The sequence below is a fragment of the Amblyomma maculatum genome, chromosome 3 (genome assembly GCF_055883805.1).
Source record: "Amblyomma maculatum isolate TAMU_Amacu chromosome 3, ASM5588380v1, whole genome shotgun sequence".
Taxonomy (NCBI): Eukaryota; Metazoa; Arthropoda; class Arachnida; order Ixodida; family Ixodidae; genus Amblyomma; species Amblyomma maculatum.
The window spans coordinates 191,294,506-191,313,714 of NC_139346.1; the positions used below are offsets into that span (position 1 = coordinate 191,294,506).

Below are 19,209 nucleotides of genomic sequence, written 5' to 3' on the forward strand. Positions count from 1 at the left end.
ACGTGTACACCTACAATTAGTGACATTCAATTGCCGATGCCAATGCCGTCGATAGGAATTTCTATCGCAAACTAGCGTCCAACTTAACTAGCACAGGGACGCTAAATGGCAAGACGCCAACCAGAACGCTGCATTTATAAAGAACAACGGCGTATCATTTCTGATAAAAATCACGTCCGTATTTTTTCCAGCACGCTTTTCTCAACTCTTGGATACGGCCCTCGCTCCAAGTGTTAGCGCTCTAACTGGCCAAATCAGCCTAGTGTACCAAAACAGATATTTTCCAGCCACGCTGATAACAGTACCACTCACACATGCATCACCGCACGGGTAGTTCAACATGAAGCATGATGGAGGCTAACGGTGATCACTGAAAAGCCCTTCAACTAACCACCCATAACCGAACACGTTATTCTAATCTCTCTCGAGTGCAAATATATATTATAATTGGTTCACGGGAAAGGAAAGGTGCAGTATCTACCACACTTGTTCCGTGAACACCTGACCGCGCCGTGAGGGAAGGCCGCCGGAGGCGAAACGAAGTGGCGTCCGTGTGCGTGTGCTGTGCGTTATCAGTGCACGTTAAAGATCCCCAAGTGGTCAAAATTACTCCGGAGCCCTCTACTACGGCTCCTCCTTCCTCTCTTTGCGCTTTCATTCGAGTGCAAATAGGGTTTACAATTGTATATAGAGGTGCCGTTTGATTGGAAGCAAAATCGGGAGGAATCACAGGCACCTCGTCCCAACCATTTTGGTCCATATGTCGCCCCCAACTCTCCGCTCGAGCCAACAAAGGAGCGGCGGAGTGCACGGAAGCAAAGAGAGAGAGAGAGAGTTAGAAAACCAAGACGAAAACTGATATGCACACTTTATTTACAGTAATTCGAGAGAAAGAAGAGAACAGCGGCATGGATAGATGGCGCCAGCTGCCGCTTCAGACTGTGCTGGTGTCCCGAGACTTGTAGGTGATACCCCTGCTCTTGAGCTCGCGCACCGTGGCCATTGGCAGCCGTCCGGACACCGAGATGGCGTAGATGCCCTTGGCCTTGCGACCTGCGTGACAAAAATGGGGAGCGAAAGAGGCTTTACATTTTTCCGCAGCACGTGCAGGACAAGCACAGACACTTCTGATATGCGACTTACTTTTCGCGGGCTGGATGGCTCGCGATTTCGAGCGAAACCACAGCACTGGAATATTTTGCGAAGCAGTAGCTATAGCCCCCTTAGCGTTCCCGCCACCCATTATTCAGGAACCAAGAAACGCAAGGTTATCGCTAAAAATATGTCGTTTAGAGCAAAGTTCGAAGACTTTGGTTGATGAAATATTGAAAAAGAAATTTTACTGAGAAGAAAGACCATTCTTCCAAACATTTCACGATATTTTTGGCCGCTAATGTCAAGACGTTTCGTCATGTGACATATTTCCTTCCCGTGACACGCTTCGAAATCCCATTTTTTTTTTTCAAAGTTTCACAATTCACTCTTCTATAGGCGGCTATGCATTACGCGACGTGAGCTTGGTAATGTCACAAGGCAAAATACGCGAGAAATAATCATGTGACTTCGGCAAATGGTTGCCATAGGATTCGTGTCGGATGATGAGGAGAGTATGTCGTCGTGTATTGTTTCGCAAGACGAAAGAGTTTCTCAAGCTGGATGCCTAAGTCTGACGTTTTTGGAATGTCGAAATTGTAGCCGCGAGCTTCTTATTTTTTTTTCTTTTTACTCTTTAGCGCTTCAGTCGAAATTTTCTCAAAGGCCGCGACGTTTGCCTCGCTGCCCATTTGTGCTTCAACGCAGAGACAGACAGAGTGAAGCAAATATACCTTCACAACGACCGATAAATAATATCCCTTTAAATCTTGAAAAAGGCTAGAAACTCGTGCCTAACAAATTTTACAGCCGAAGTCTGCGAACTCTTGGAATCTACTTCCCCCAGATACACACATAAAGCTTCCCTCTTCCGAATGTACAGTTAAACCGCGTGACGCGCGAGCGAACTGGAACAGCAGAGAACAGCAGAGAAAAATCAGCCAAGCTAACAACAGCGCGCCCATCACCCTTGAAGCAGATTTCGTTCGGTCACATGCGCAAAGATTAAATGGAGTATAGACACCAAACTTTTGGATTCGTGGTTTATAATTTGTAATGATCCGTGTGACATTACTGCACATGAATCCCACGCGTATACGCCTACGACCACCGAATAATTTATAACTGAATTTCTTTCCTCGCCTGCTCAGCTTCAACGGCCAAGCGATGGCTGTGACGTCAAAGTAAAGTCTAGGTCACGTGAGGAATGAGAAAAAGCGCGATATAATCGTTCCTCTGTCGTTCGAATTCACTACAACGCTAAAGCCAGCCAGCATAAAGAACAGGAATCACAACAAATGAAGAGTCAACTGCGAGTGACCTAAACTCGATTGTGACCTCACAAGCCATCGCTCGACTGCCGAAACTGTGAGAAAATTAAATTTTAAATTATTTAGCGGTCGTAGGCGAAAACCACGTAGTGACCCACATACAGCTATGGCGTATAGGCAACGATTATACTAGGGCCATTGGTTTAACCTACACCAGCTACACCAGTGTAGGAAATCTCCTATACCTACATTAGAGTTTTGCTGCACAGGTGTAGCTGGTGTAGATTAAACAAATGGCCCTACTGTCGCTCACCGAGGACGACTCCAGCTATGTCATGAGCTCTCTTTTTCTGCGATATACAAGTTTGACAAGATTTGGTAGTTCGGAACCTGCTCTCACTAGACAGAAAAATATTAAGCCCCTGCCTGCACCCCTTAGGCACAAGAACATGCGCAAGACCACAGTCCGACCGCTGGTGCGTTATGGATTAACTGTTGCAAGCGGCGGTACGTCTGCATTTGTAACAACTGTTTTCTACAATCTCGACGCCCAGCAGTCCACCGATCATACCGGAAAACAGACAGAACCTAAAGCTACTGTAGCAACCCTAGCTCTGAATTCTTACTTTAACTCTGCGCCTCTGCGTTTCCCTTAATGAAGACATTACTGTTTCTTTTCAGCATGTATCAGTGAAACCGAGCAAGACAGCCCTCAATGCGGCACCGGGCAAGCCCAGCCGCGGCGAACCAGTCATCATGAGCACACCAAACATTCTGCAGGGTTACACTGTTGGCACAGGCAGGCAACATGGCGTAATTGAATGCACGTTCGTCATCTGGCAGTGCGAATGATACACAATGCAGAGCGCTATAGAGAGGTGCAAATTGCGCTCGCGTGCTCCAATTCGGCTGTGAACACCTGAACAAACGTTTACTTGGCAAACATATTCCCTTCGGTCCACAGACGAACAGAATGGAGCTGCTTATCCCGGATGGATTCTGCGCTACCGCTGCAGAGCCATGCTTCGTCTTCGCGGGTTGTTGCCTTTCGTGTTGCTCGCACATATACCTGCGCGAGCGCGTTTCCAGAAGCAACCATGCCGCCGCCATCCACTTCCTGCAGAGCGCCAAACGTCGACACGCCGCAGCTTCCTCTTACGTAACACGCCCCCTGTTACGCTCCCACCCGTGCATCTCAATGTCGGATGTGCATCACGGAGGAGGGAGGGAGGGAGGGGGGGGGGGCGCGTCTGGCGGTACATAGAAGCGATGCAGCAACAGCGAGGGTGAGGAGGTGTGCGGGAGAAGGCATTAGGTAAGCGTGTGTGTGGGGGGGGGGGGGGAGGGGGGGGAAGGCATGACATGCACGGGACCAGGCTCGAGACGAGTCGTCTTTATGCGCGCGCACTTTCGAACGCTGCAAGTGCGAAGCAGAGTACAGATTATCAGGATCTTCCCCGCCCCAACCAGACTTCCCTCACCCTACCTGTGGCGGTTACGGCGTCTCCCGCGAACACGATCGACTTCCTCAAGGACGGCCGACCACCGGAGGGATCTCTACAGTGCTGTGCGGATACCGCCAGTGCAAAGCAGTACCACATGGCAACAACGCCTGCGATGAGAGCCGAGGAATGGTGCGTTACACGGAGGGGAAGCAAACGCGTTTTCACAGAGACGACATGTGGAACGCATGGAAGACAGCGTTAACGACGGCTGTTAAACGCGATGCCACTCGGCAGCGCTCGTCGAGTCGCAAAGAAACGTTTTCGTGTCTGGTTTTGGTTTAGTTTTGTGTGGTTTAACTTCCCAAAGCGACTCAGGCTATGAGACACGCCGTAGTGGAGGACTCCGGAAATTTCGACCACCTGGGGTACTTTAACGTGCACCGACATCGCACAGCACACGGGCGCCTTGCTTTTCGCCTCCATCGAAAAGCTGCCGCCGAGGCCGGGATTCGATCCCGCATCCTTGGGAACAGTAGTCGAACGCCATAACCACTGCGCCACCCCGCGTCATCACACAGGTTAATAAAAACATGCACAATTTACCCCCAAGAGTATCAAGTGAAAAAAAAAAAAGGGGGGACATTATTTAAATCTCCTTCGCGTCCACGCTCATCGAGGGAGTGTTCGGACAATATCCGCAACATACGGTGTACACCTACACTTACCATTTATCCTCATCATCCTCATCCCCACTATGCCCACTGCAGGGAGATGACCGCTTTCATATTCTTCAAATTAGCCCAGTCCTGTGCTAGCTGCGTCCATTTGACCTCCGCAAACTTCTTAAACCTCATCCGCCTACCTAAGGTTCTGCCGGCCCCTGCTATAAATGAATTCTCGACACACGATCCCGAGCTCAGGGAAAAGGGATACTTCCAGCCCACCGCCGCAACCGGAAAGCTCTCCTCCAGACGACGCCTACCGTCGTTTTTATTACTTCTTCGGGCTGGCGCAAGTTAAGAGGCGGAGGAAGGTCACGCAAAGCGGAAGGTAGCTTCCTTGTGACCCACTGGCCCCCTCTGCTCACAGCGAAACTGACCTTGGCAGTCGCCGCTCCCACTCACAACACGCATACACGCACACCTAGCTGGTGGAAGAAAGGAGCACAAGGAAGCCATTCCCTGACCACCGACAAAGGCAAAAAGGCGAAGGGGAGGGGGGGGGGGGGATGAAGAGCGCTGTGGGGGCGTCTTGGACACGGCATATAACAAGCAAGGAGGCGGAGGAGGCCGCAGCATGGCTTCTCAAGGTTCCGAAGAAGCAAAGCTACGGAAGGATCTACTCAGCAAACGCAGTGAGAGGAATCGGAACCATCCTTCGAGGAAAAAAAAATAAATTTCATATTTGCGAAGGAGCACATTCACAAGGCTTCCGTTGCGCGGTTACCGCGAAAAAGAAAAAAAAAAAAAGGGGGGGGGGGGGGGGCGGCGGCGAATCTGCTAAGACGATGCAAGCGGACCTGTCACCGTGCCAACGTAACCTTCGGGGAAAGTGAGGCCACATACTCGAAAGCTAAGCAACCTTGGGGTAGAACAGGGAGCGGTGTAGATGGCGCCGACCGGCGGCGGGAGCGCACAATGCAATCGTTTAGAGCAGCTCTGCTCTGCTGCATGTGCGCCCCACCCCGCTTCAAGCGTCTTCAGCGCAGCCTTCGATGGCCACTTTCACGGCCACGACGAGGTCCGGGTATAGTCAGGGATCTGTATGTGATCTGCGACGCACGCGCTGTCCGCACAGAGCTTGGCCAACGCAGTACACGGTAGCCTGTGCAATCTCGATCGATTATTCGGCCCATGTGTGCGGTCAGGCAGGTTGCGAAAGGGCGGATGCGGCCGGCAACACAAACCACAGCCATCGAACTGCAAAGGCTGAACGCATTGCGAGGTTAACCGAAAAATGTAATCGCCATATTATGCATATCGTGCTGGCGTGATAGCTCGTATACAACGCAGTTGCACCTGAACAGCTATCGCGCACGTAGGTTCTGGTTCATCGTTTCTACAATAACATCGAAAAGAGCGGTGCACTAACTCAACGCTATAGGGAACAAGCACACATATATTACAAATAAGACATCAAAACTGACAAAACTTATCCATTACTCTGCAACTCATGATGACGTGAAACACCTCGCTGTCCAAATTAACTGTACGCCACAAAGCTAACACAGCCATTATCTTGTCTTCTTTGACCCACAATCCCGCTTCATCCTGGAGTGACTGCCTTCTTCCAGACTAGGGAACGCCAACGGCATACAACGGAGAAGGTTCTCCTTATGACTACGCCATCCGCTCGGGGCCTGCAGTGAAGTTAATTGCCTATCTTCTCCTGCTTCTATTCTTCTCCTATTCTTCCGATATCTGACAGAGTGCGGCAAACTGCAGTGGCAAAAGCCCAGTGCTTGCGAATAATTTGCGGTCAGCACGACGAAGCCGAGCATCTATAGCTAAAGTGTTCTTATGAGAACAGTTCAAGTTCGTATATACTTCTCTTTCCTGGACGAAACCGAGGCTCAGATCCAACGTGCAATCCGCGCCTGAACAAAATAGATAAGCCTAGTGGGTTATTAGCAAGCTTAGCCTCGTGGGTTCTTTTTCGCACCAAGTGATACGGAATTGAAACACGATATTTTCAAACAAAAGTTTGAAATACCTTCTTTCTAATAAGCGCACAGCTTTCAAGGAAAAATGAAGGCGGCTATCGAAAGCAACTGTTCACATGCACAACGGCGTACACAAATCGCGCCGAAGTGCCTCGCAGCTCATCCACGCATGAAAACAGAGACGTGGTTACGGAAAAAAGTACACACACATTTTAAGGCGAAAACCTTTTATGGTTCACGACTCGCCGGCGTCTCCGTGCGTGCGTCCGCGGCAGCTGTCAATCATCTTTAGGAGGATTAGGACGGTTTCAGTACTGACAGTTAAACAATCAATGACGATGTAGTAGGTGTATGAACATTAGTTAGCGATAACTAGTCAATGATAACTAGTTATTCAGTCAAGGCTAATTAGATAGTTATATAATAATTAGTTAATTATTGCAAGGTAAATTTGTTAATTAGTAGGGTTTGAGACATCTTGAATGCACGCACAGCGCATGCGCAGTGTCCTCGTGCGCGAACCTCACAACACACCTAGTAGCCACCACAACTGCGCACGGGCAACGAAGTCACAATTGCGCAATGGGCATTTTCGGCTATGCGCATTTTAGATCGTCAAAGTGCCTCCTGAATTTTCCGTTGAATGTATTCAAGTTAGAGCGGTCTATACTCGGAGGCACTTTTTCTTGGCAATGGAGCCAAAGCTACAGAGCCGAAACGCATCATCTTCCTACGCAGCTGAATATAGTCCCTAGCTGCATGAGCCGTTTCTGCAAAAACAAATTGAAATTATAGCGCTAGTTATTTACGGTATATTTCTTATAACAGAACCGATTTTTCGAAATGAAGCTGTTATGCCTAAAACATTTGTCTTGGTTCCACCGGGTTTTCTCGTGTGATGTCTGTCGCGGGTTTTCGAGACGGGCCCGACTTTGCAAACAAGATGGCGACAGTCGCCTGTTCGAGTCGTTTCGGTTCTGGTTCGTCCACTCCGCAACGGTTGGAAGCGTTTTCACCAAACAAGATTCGATTCAAGTTCAAGAGACGCTGGCTGTCGAAGCAACCTAAGGAAATGATCTTGAACGTCTATGCAGGCCGAAAGCCGCGCGGTCGGACTACATGGCGGAGTGACACGTTTAAATACGCGCCGCCTCCCTACCTTTGCGCCCATTGCCAAGAAAACGTGTCCCCGAGTATAGCTACAGTCCAGCTACCGCACCGGCTCACTAAGCCGTTGGTATAGAGGACGAGGCCTTGCTGTGTGGCGCGCTCGCTGAAGACGAGGGCAGCAACGCCGGTCGTCACGAAAGGTCCAGCGGCGACCAGGGACAGCGGGAGAGCTTTCCGAAATTCGGGAGTCACGCAAACTTTAACTGAGCAGAGAACAAGGAGGAGGAGTGATCGCGATAGGAGAGTTGTGTTTAGGTAACGTAACAGCGCAAACGCATGCAACCGCAAGACACAAGAGAATTCACAACGTGACGCAAGCGGACAGTTGTGTCGTTTTGAGATTCGTGGCTCATCCGGAAGCGAAGAGGAACGCTGCCAAAGGGAGCGAACTCATTTCAAAGATTCTTTAATCGAGACCTTTTTAATCTAGAGCGGAAGAAACGACAGCGAGATGACAAAGTAATCAGCTATAGTGTAAAACCCTTCTCAGCCAGTCCTAGCGAATATTCAAGGCGCCGAGTAGGCACGGACCGAAAGACCATCGTTCCCTCCAGTTTAAGCACGGTAGCTGAAGGCGAAAAAAAAAAAAAAAAAAAAAAAAAAAAAAAAAAAAAAAAAAAAAAAAAACAAGAGCGGTTTTTAAAGAGCACCTTCTCAAAAGGACATCGCATTTAGTGCAAGCCCGGCGGTTATGGCGAGGAACCGAGGAACGTTCTTGAAGAGCATCGAGTCAGAAGACAGCCATTCCTCGCACACGGGCACGACGAGTATATGCCGATTAACCGTATCCATACTGCTAACTCTTCGGATAAAAAAGAAAAAAAAAATCTTATGCGAAGCGAAAAGGAAACGAGAAAAAAGAAAAAAAAAAAGCAAGTAAACGTGCGCACGCAACTTGACACAAGTAGTAAGGCAAAGCGTGGCAGAGATTGTAGATGAATCTCAGAGGGGAGGGACTACCAGCACCGTGCAGGTAGCGCGGGAAAGTAAGACGTCAACCCCTGAAGTTAAAATTTTAGGGCATTCGGAAGGTGGCAAGAGCCTTGCTTCGTACACACACTCTACCGCCAACTGTACGCGCAGACACAACAGCCAAGCTTGACCGGGTTCTGACTCGCATAAAAAAAAGAAAAGAAGAGCGGTAAACTTTTACTTTCCGGCCGCACGAAGACGCCCGACACGCTCCGGCAGCCAGCGTTTGTAAACGCCGGGGCTAAATTACGTAAGCACTAACGCGCCGCAAAGGCAGGAAACGGGCGCACACCGACGGCACCGCAGCTGTCGCGACTGTCACAAAAGGAGTTTCCCGATGTAGGCTATATACGCTCTCACACACATACACTGACGTATGCATGTCGCCAGTTCGGACGTTGCCACGTTACCGCGGCAGAACTCTCTGCGGTGTCGCACTCATGCGAACGGCTGGATCAAACTAAACGAATAAAGCGCAATCTGTCGCCGGCAAGGAGAAAGCGCTGCTTTGATTTATAAAGACAGGACCTGCGGACAAGACCAACAGGGACGACAAGAGTACCGGCCTATTCTCTGGAAGCCCCGGCACTGTCCGCTCGGACAGGGTGTCGCATAAACAACCGCTCAATGCACGAAGCGCCTTCCTTTTTCCCTGTTCTTGTCCAAGTGCTACGTATTTATGTAACACGAACACTGCCCGCTCAAAGCAACCCCGTAACAGCTACGCGTCAAATGCGACACGTCTCAGCACGCACGCACGAACACGTACACGCACATCGAAACTTGGCGTGTATTCGTGATTTTGCCAGCGCACGTCGACAATGTGCGATAACTAGGGAAGACTTGCGATCGGACGACTGCTGTACAAGGCAACGCCACGAAATCTTGAGCGAGCATCCGCACCGCGGTGCCGAAACAAAAAACAAGTAGCGCTGAAACCTACAGGTGGACATCAGGGGTGCGTAGTATGAAGGCTATACCATAACGGCCATGGGGAAGAAACGAAAGAATCAACTCCACGACGGATACAAGCCATGCATCAGACGCACACTGACCCGGGCGATGTCCCGTTCTAACACTTCCTTTCTTTTATCGCTTTTATCCGGAGCCCCCGAAATCCCCTCCTTCGAGGCCCAGTCGATATAAACCGCGCAGCGTGTGACACCGTGACCGTTTTGTTGCGCATCTTGTCCGCTGAAAGGAACGTCGTAAATTCCGACCCTGCCCTCTTCATACGAGCTTTCCTCCAGATGAATGCTGATAGACGCTCTATGAACGAGAGAAAAGCAGGAAGAAAGAAAGGTTGCTTTTTTTCTTTTTTATTTTCTGTTTCATAATGGCCTCTGTGAGAGAGGAAACGTAAAGAGCACCGTCGCGCCCAAGTCCCGGCGCTAAACTATCTCCGACCGCCGGACAGAACTGGCACGCCTCGCCTATATACCGAACTCTCGCCAAACTGCGCGCCGTTAAGGAACGGAAAAAAGAGCCAGGAAAAGCAAAGGAAGAATAAAAGACAAGCGAAACAGAAGCGGGTCTCATGCACGGGCCAGATCGCCGAAGGACTGGTGTCTGTGGCCGGTCTGCGGAAAGCACTGCGATGACCTTCGCGAATGTCGAACCGCGGGCGCGCACAAAACCCTGCGGGGAAAAGTTACGATTCCTGGAAGCGAGAGGGCTCGGGACCGGGGCGCTGGCCGACCGGCGAACGATGCCCGTTGGGTCGCGCGTAATTCTTCCTCCGAAACGAGGCAATGCTCACCGGGAACGCAGCGATACAGGGGTCGGGAGACGAGTGCGAAAGACACGACCCCCCCCCCCCCCCTCTCTACACACACAAATGCTATAGTATCATACAATTTAAAACAATAGCAGTTGCTAACCACGGACAATGATACGAGGCATTTATTATACCTCGCTGAGCACTTCCACCTTCAGCCCTTAAAGGTATGGCGCAATACAGTTACTTAAATAACTTGTTCCTTTATTTACAAATACTGGTAATCCCATTTGGGATAGTTATGACATAATACGGTCCACAGGATAACGGTATAAAATTAACAAAAACTTAACACAGAATAACAGTTAAGAATTAACAAGTACTACACTGAAACATATCAACATGTTAGCATACAGCAAAATATAGTAAAACGCGAATATAAGAAATAGAAGGTGAAGACCGTGATAAGAAGGGAATTCAAAATAAGGACCGCAAGGCCACCAATAGGATACCGAAATGTTGTACGCAGTAAAGATCATCAATGAACACAGAACAGATTTGAGAATTGTATTGATGGTTGATTATGTAACATGGCATAGGCGTAATAAAACTTTGGACATGCGTGATAATATACCCAAGAGAATAATAATAGCAAAACAGAATCACAGAAAATCAGGAAACGGCTGGTACGAAGGGTCACTATCAGCTGCAGCAACAGATTTCAAGTAAAGGATGAACTTGGGCTATCGGTAATGGTAAAAACGTAAATGTGTTTAAAGCAATCAGTATGAAAACGGTATTCACTTAGCGTATGCGAGTGTTTATAAAGAGTTATAGCATATCGCTACCGTGTCTACGCTACAGTTTACCGGGCTGCAGACATCTGCGCGTGCACGGCCGTTACCATGCTGCGAGCGCTTTAGAGGATCTGCTTTAAGTTGCGGAGAGAGTTAGCGGACCAAAATGGCGGTACGCTGCTCGCTCAAGTCGGGCTAAACACCGCATCGCCGCCGCATTATTCTGCGCGATATATAATTCTAAACGGCTGCATTCGCTTTAATTTCCCATGTTCTAGCTTATATCTCCAAATAAAGCGACCACTGACCAATTTTTCGAGATGATCGGCGATTTTCAAGCTGTTCAGCCTCACAGTACACCGTGAACATTCTCACGCCTATGACAAAGTTCAGGGTTTTGTCGGCTTCAACACTGGCCTCCAGCTTCATAACTTTAGTTACTCTAAAAAGGAAAGCTGGTAATGCATTCACCATTGGTAACAGCGAAAAATAGAAGGGTTTCTAAAGCCACAGTAGGAAAGCTTTGACTTGCTGTCAATAGATAGCGCCACTGCCCGCGATTGCGACTCTGTTTTGTTATGCACTCAGTGTTTTGCTCGCAAGCTTACTTCGTTCTACGTACTAAAAGGGTCTACTGGTCACAGTACCAGCAAGGTAGGTATGCAGCATGCAGCATCTTTCTGCGCAGATATTTTTTATGTATTTGCATACTTACGTTCTTACTACATGCGGAACCAGCTTCCATCATCGTCACTCTTTTTTCGTAACAATAACTGCGAAACTGCCAACGGTAACTATATATACAGGGAAAGCGGTATGATAAAACGTGTTTTGCCTTTTGCGGCGCTTAGTGGAAAGTTCACCGTTCGACAACACAGCAAGCGGTGATGTAAAGACGGTGGCGATATGCTATACCTAATGACACTCCCGACAGTCTTGTTCCAGGAAAGGCAATACATTTAGTTATAAGTACCCGGCCACAGCACCCGAAACCACTTTGCAAATCGCTGGAGCATGCTCCTGCATTTTTTTTTTTTTTCAATTTCGCGAATGTAAAACACGTGTGGCAAACATTTATTTCCAACATACCACTGGAAGTCCACAGACAGAAAAGTTGTTGAGAAACAAGAAGGCAGGTGCAGGTGGCGCCTCTAACGCTAAGAATACTCTCGCGTAGTAACCTCCGAGTCGGCATAGGAGCAATAATTCTTAACTCCACGTGAGAAGACAAAGCCTGCAACTAATTACCGAGCCGTAGAACGGTCAAGTTGACGCAACAGTTGCCCATCCTGTGACAGTCTGCGGCGATTCGTTGAGAGGAAGCGAACGGCAAGTAATGTATGTGCAGTTCGAGTAGAATTGACAGAGCAGGCTCAAATCTCGCAACTCTTCGCTTTGCGCTCAAAGACAATGATTGGGTTCTTCCAAGCTGTCCTCCCGCATGCTCACGCGGTCGGGCACGTAAATAAGATGCGAACGGTCAACAATCAAACCGAAATACGAAAGGCACAACAAAAGCGATGCATACGTGACACTTTTACCGTGTCAGAACACGCAGGCGCAGTCCGGGGACGAATAACGCATCGCGTCGACTTCGAGTTTCGCGCGCTCCCCAATCACTTATTTGCAACGAGCGATGCGGTGGCGCCATCTATCGCTAACGTCCGGAGTCAGTTCGAGCGTCTGGGGATGTACGGAAGTCGGATGAAAGGCGTCTCTGCGGCTCTCTCAAAGGGTCGTCGTCATCGATCCTGTGGGGATCGTGACGTCACCGCAACTGTATACGGCGACGACGACAACCACCCCGAGAACAATTGGCACGGAGTCAAACGATACCCCGTGTCTATCTCACAACCTCTTGTGTAGACAGCCAGAGGCGGGAAAAACCACGAAGCGTATCGCGCGTCGATTTTTCCCGTCACTTGACGCAATCGGCGTAATGGCTCAGGATCGAACGTCTTATTGTTTCTTCGAAGTAGGTCCCCCTCGGATTCAAGTCGCGCGCGCTCGGTGGCTACGGCAGGCCACGGAAAAACTTTTTCCGGAACTTACGAGCAACCCATGGCAGCGTAAGACGTAAGAGGTTGCAACGCCCTCGAGAGTGCAAGGTGACCGCGTCGCACATCTTTCACGATGAAAAGTGTGCGTTTTCTCTCACCTCGATTATCCTAACTCGAGGCTGGCCGGAAATTTGCTCCAATTATGAAGAGTATCGCTCCCTTTAACGTTCGGTGTTGAGGGGACTAAAGCGGCACTTCGAATACTAAACAAAAAGTCTGCGAATCAATGAATTCGAAAACCCGGCATTGCATTCACAAGTAGGTTTCAACGCCATCGGATAAATTATTTCGCGCAACAAGCTATTGATTGGGCTTCGAAATCGCCTGTAGATTTCGTCGGCCTTTTGCGAGGGGAACCGTACATTTCAGCAGGCTGACGTATTTGAACAAAATTTTACTCTGACGGATTCTGTCGCAGCATATCCAGGAAAAAGCGTAACGACGAGCTCAAGACCGTAAAATAGGCGGGTCTCGATGCGCCTCAGGAGACAGCAGGTATCCTAAGACTTGCAATAAACTATAATAAGTTCGTTCCGCTTACATTGTTTAGACATATTTCATGCTCACGAAGGTTAGACACCGCCGGGAGTGACCAATATACACACACATCTAAACAAGAAAGTGTTATATAGTAAATAATTCGTACCTTGCTGTTGCGATAAATGCACATGCATTTATCTGCTGCTTAATGGAACAAACTGCTCACTCCTTCGATATGATCTGCATGCAGAAAACAGCGAGCGCTTCACGAGAACAAAGTTTCCGATTCGGATTTCGAATGATAATGGGCCCCCGGTAACGCAGTCGGCAAGATGGCTAACAGCGACGGAAGCGAAGTCGAAATGCCGCGGAAGCAAGCTATTTTCTTGACGCCCGTGTATCGTTTTCATAGTTGACAACACCCTTTCAAAAAAAGAATAAAGAAAAAAAAACCGTTGTCAGTGTGCTTAAATGCCATGCGGGAACTAATTGACCAAGGAAGGCTCTGATAGCGTAACGAAAGTGCTCTGAGAGCGGAAGACGTTACGACGAAGTGGGAAGAGGCAGAGCAGCCTCTGGGTCTAGGGGAACTTTTGCCTGCGGCACGGAATACTAGTGAGCCTTGCAGAACACCCACCATTCAAGCTAAACGCCTGCAAGAGAGCAGAGAAGTGTGTCTCCTTCTCCTGGTTCAGTGACAGCTACAGAGCCAAAAGCCCCTCGAGGCGTGAATATAATCACCGGCTGAGCAAACGGGTTGAGGATAAACTGGAACTAAATAGGGGAGGAAAAAGCGGCTCTCACCAGCGCAACAGTCGTATGAAACTTTCTGGAACCTACAAATGACAGCAGATAATTTATTGCAGGAATAGCACACATGACATGAAGACCGCGCAACAACGATAAGAGCAACAATTCCAAGCCTTCGTAAATATAATGTAATTTTTTTTCTTCCTTTTATCCAAGCACGAGTATTAAACATAAAGCACTGAACAGAGCCGTTATCTGAAATGACTTAATAATTATATTCAGGACCAGATTTGCATAATGAGCGCAATTAGAATGCGCACACAGTCATCAGTCCGTAAGAAGGAACCCGGTGGGAGTCAGGCACACACAGGATTAGATGTCCAATAGAAGAACCCGGAACACCACTTTAGATAGGCACTGGAAAACCTAGGGTGAAATACATTGCAGCATAAGCACAAACCTGATAACGTAAGGATAGAGAGATAAAGCCCCACTATGCCGCTTAAAAAGGTACGCGGAACCTACAAACTGCCTGCGACGGCAACAAGGTAGAACGAAATCCAAGAAACAGGAACAACTCCGCAGTGCAGATCGAGCCTACACGCGCGTGACCAGCTCTGCGTGCCGCAAAATTCCACGAACGCATTTCTTCGCGCGAAGGTTGCTTGTTCGTCGGGTACAGATTCCACAACAGGAACTGCTGCAGTGCACATCCCTCTTGCCACAGGTGACCGCTCCGTGTCTCGCGCTCTGGGCCATATATAAGTGGACCAAGGCGTTCTATACAGCAAGGAAGCGCTACGCAGAAGGGGAAAAAATAAAATACCAAAGCTCGCTTCATAGTTCGTGAATGCTTTTATGAAAGAAAAGGTCATATGCTCAGTAGAGAAGAAAAAAAAAAAAAAAAAAAAGCTTATAGCCTGGCTATATACTCGCACACAACTAAGCATCACATATCTCTTCTGATCGTACAGGATGTGTTTTCGGTGCCCAGCGACACTACCAAAAATACTAAAAACACGAAAGAAACCCAAAAACTTAGCTTTATATTTATAGTTTTAGTGACAAAAACCAAGGTTAGACATTGCACAAATCCGGTCACAGGGTGCGGTGTGCGGCCATAAAACGCTTACAATGAAATCAATTAACGGAGTAATTGTTCATCATCATCCACCATATATTATGGCCGATCTACCAAGAAAAGCCTACGAAACCTCGTTATGCATCCAGGTCCGGAGATCGAACCCGGGGCCGCCGCCCGTTCGGGGCAGTCTCTATACCAACCAAGATATGCAGGACTATCACCGTCGTTTATCAATTCGGTCTCTCCGTGCGCTTCGTTTACTGCAATAAAGGTGTTGTTCTCTCTCTCTCTCTCTCTCTCTCTCTCTCTCTCTCTCTCTCTCTCTCTCTCTCTCTCTCTCTCTCTCTCTCTCTCTCTCTCTCTCTCTCTCTCTCTCTCTCTCTCTCCCCACGCTAGAGCGACTACCCCGAACATATACGGCGTCATGGTGGTTCCGGGTTTGATCCTCGGACAAACTTAAATGTTCTTCAAATTTACAGACTTCGTTTGTAGTCGTATACGGCTGCGTTGGGGTGGACGCAACAGGGAGTAATAACTCTCTTATATCACATTTACTCCACCTTGGGGGGATCTCCAAAACATCAATAGATTAACACGAATGCACACGACGGGCCTCTCGCAGGTGATTACAACGTCGACACGTACAAACCGGAAACACACTGGGCGGGCTGCTGCTGTCCCCTCCTGGGGATGCCATCGATTAAAGTGCACCGAAAACTGAGGACACAATGGCCCGCATTTTTCAAGCGTTCGCTATTATTCGCTTCTTCTCAGTTTCAAGCGTGTTCGGCGTCCGCAAGCCCGCCGGCAGGCAACCTCAGGTAAAAAATGCGCCTGCAATCTACGTGCCCAGCACCTCCGGATAACGGCGCGGATGCCCTAACCATGCTAATGCCAGATCACTGCAGCGGTCACCCATACTCTATTAGCGCATCCCTCTAATACATCAGCTCTCATAGGTCTCCATCCCTTTGCGATCACAAGCCGGTTAACACTGTAGCATTGGAGTTACAAACTCGTTACCGCCGGGCTTTTTTCTTTTTCTTTTTTTTTTTTTTTTTTTTTTTTGCATTTGGTCTCCTCATGCAAATCCAGCAATCGTGGTCGGGACCTAACCCACGAACTGACAACTGCCAAAAATGAGCAGGCCACCGTGTTTGCCACACCGGCCACCAAGTAGTGTGGAGTGATGCCACCGGTTCCCCTTGAAATCGAAATTCTAAGCGGTGCCCAGAACACCACATGATTGTTTGTAGACTGAAAATATTTCCATAAACGCAAAAAAAAAAAAAAAAAAAAAAAAAACAAGAAAAAGGATACCTGCCATATCACGCAGGCGCCCTTGCATAACTAAACAAATTGAATCGCTTGACTTAATTTCGTCACTACCAGACTGACTGCGGCCACTGCAAAATAAAGGGCCGGTCCATTCCCATATCCCTCCAATTTAACCATGTCATCTCCTTGCAACTTACACGCACGTTCGCCCAAATCATACGTCCACCTTGTTCGGAAGTTAGGTTTTTTTTTCTTTTAACTTCTTTTTTCTGTAGCTTACGTCGTACGCCTTCAAATGACCGACACACACATTAAATTCATTATTTCGTTTTTTTTTTTGTTTTTTTTTTAGCTTTTGAATTAAACCAGCTTGCCGCAAGCGAACCAGTTTTACAAAGACCCGTTGGCCATTCACCGCGCAGATGTCCGGGGGCGCTAATTGCAGCGTCGAGTCCCTCCAGCCCACGAGAAGCAGCGAAACGTTACTCTTTTGTGACCGGCGCCCCAATCCGCGGTTTATTCTTCATCGAACCTGCCCATTATTCGGACAAAAGGCGCTATTTTTGGTCCGGCCGAGGCTCACAGGATGCGAAACGGAGGGTCAGGAAAGAGAACAAGCAAGGAAAAAAGTGAAAAATGAATTTCAAAAAAAAAAAAAAAGAATTCCACGAATAGGTCCGCTGTCGACGCGCAACATCTGTTCCCGCTCCGGGAGGCTGGTATTACGCGGCACACCGAGCAAGCGAGCGTACACACTTACACAGAGGGAGCGGCATGCGCACAGCGGCACTTTTTTGACGTACTGTCGTCATTCTCGGAAAGATATAGAACCGCCGGTCATATAGGTTGCCGACCGGCAGTGTACCGACAGCAGCGGCGGACGGCTGCACAAGCTACTGCGATAGAGGCAAAGAACCCTCCCCTGACGCGCTCAGAAAACACACAGAAAAGAAACTGAAAGAGGAGCGAGCAAGCTGGTCGTATGTGTGCTCTCGGGATGGAAGGAGGCCCATCGGTCCACAGCAGCGTCCAAGAAGCAGCGGACGCAGGACGTCGACGGGACCGCGCGACAACCGTGCCTCAGCCGGGAGCTCGCACCCCGCCCTGGTGGCTTTTCATCTCCCCCCCCCTCCCCTCACCCCTCGACGGCAGTAAAGACAGAAAGGAGGCAGGCGACGGAAGAAGATACGATGACGGCGGAGGTACGTCCACATCCTTGCCCACTCTCCGGTTTGCGCTTACAGCTCTCCACACAATCTCCCCCTCCCTCCCTCCTACTTGTCCTCCTTCACCTTGATGTTCCTGCCCCTCATATCGCCCATCCCTTGATCCTTCAAAAAAAAAAAAAAATTGTAACCTGGCGCAACAAATGTGGACGTGGAGAGCGGTCTCCCATATAAAGCCAAATGAAACTAAGAAGTAAAAGAAGGGGGAAGTTTTTCTCCGTTCCTTTTTTTAGGGAAAGTGAAGGGAAAGAGACCCCACCGATTTTGGGGGATTCATTCCCAATTCTGAAATCTTTACTAACTCATTTATTTTTTCCGCTCAAAACTTTCACCGTGTGACGTAAAACACGGACAGGACGCGCGCGAGGGGGTAGAAAATTTGAAATAAATAAATAGAAGAACTGGAGGAAAGCGAAGGACTTAAAGCCCACTTTCTCCTCTCGTAACTTTCCCTATTTCTGATATAATATATGTCCCCCCTGGTTTTCACGTAACCTGGGAGCAAGGGGAAGGTGAAAGAACCGGAGGGCGGATGCGGTGCAAATGTGTCGTGGTGTCGGTGGTCGACGGTCAAAGCGTCAGTAGGAAAGTGAGGTAAAATTATAACGGTTCTTCGCTTTCATCCACACCCGCCTTCAAAGACCCGCAGCCGCCTCTCCTCCACCCTCCTCCCCTCGAAAAGCCCCATGGCCGCAGCTCTCCTTCTGGCGGTCCCACACCGCCACCACTCTTCCACGAAATTTCCCCTTCGCCACTCCTTGGGGACACCTGCCAGGTACATTAGGGACATCGGTTCCCCATAGTCCAGTTGCGCACCCCAATCGGCCTCACACGCGTGTGACTGTGGCCGCGGATGACCGCATTTTTATGGGACACAAAGGTCGCACACGTGATGGACGCGCATGCACCCTTAAAACGTTCACGGAAAGTAGTTCCAGAAAGAGTGGTCGTATCTTCCCTCGCTGGCGCAGTGCTTAAACAGCGTAGATTAGATGCGGAGCCAATTCTTCTATCATCTTAAGCCGAATAACACAGCTTTGGTCCCGGCCCTATCATTTCAACTGCACACTATACACTTGGTAACGACAACAGCTGTACAACTGAGGCTGCTTGTAGTTTCAGCAACCCTACATAATACCGTCACTGAATACAGACGGGCGCAATACGCCGAAGTTGGTCTAGTTTATTTGTCTCGGACGTACCCA

The 19,209-nt window shown here is 48.9% G+C and overlaps 1 protein-coding gene across 1 annotated transcript in view; it reads right to left on the bottom strand.

Annotated features, from left to right (window-relative positions):
* Window positions 1–835: 835 nt before the first annotated feature.
* spt4 (Transcription elongation factor subunit spt4) overlaps window positions 836–19,209 on the bottom strand; it is a 34,720-nt gene continuing 16,346 nt past the window's right edge. Inside the window, exon 4 of the mRNA XM_084599085.1 lies at window positions 836–1,053. Within this exon, the coding sequence (XP_084455211.1) occupies window positions 935–1,053 (119 nt within the window). The 3' untranslated portion in view covers window positions 836–934. The remainder of the gene's footprint in view (window positions 1,054–19,209) is intronic.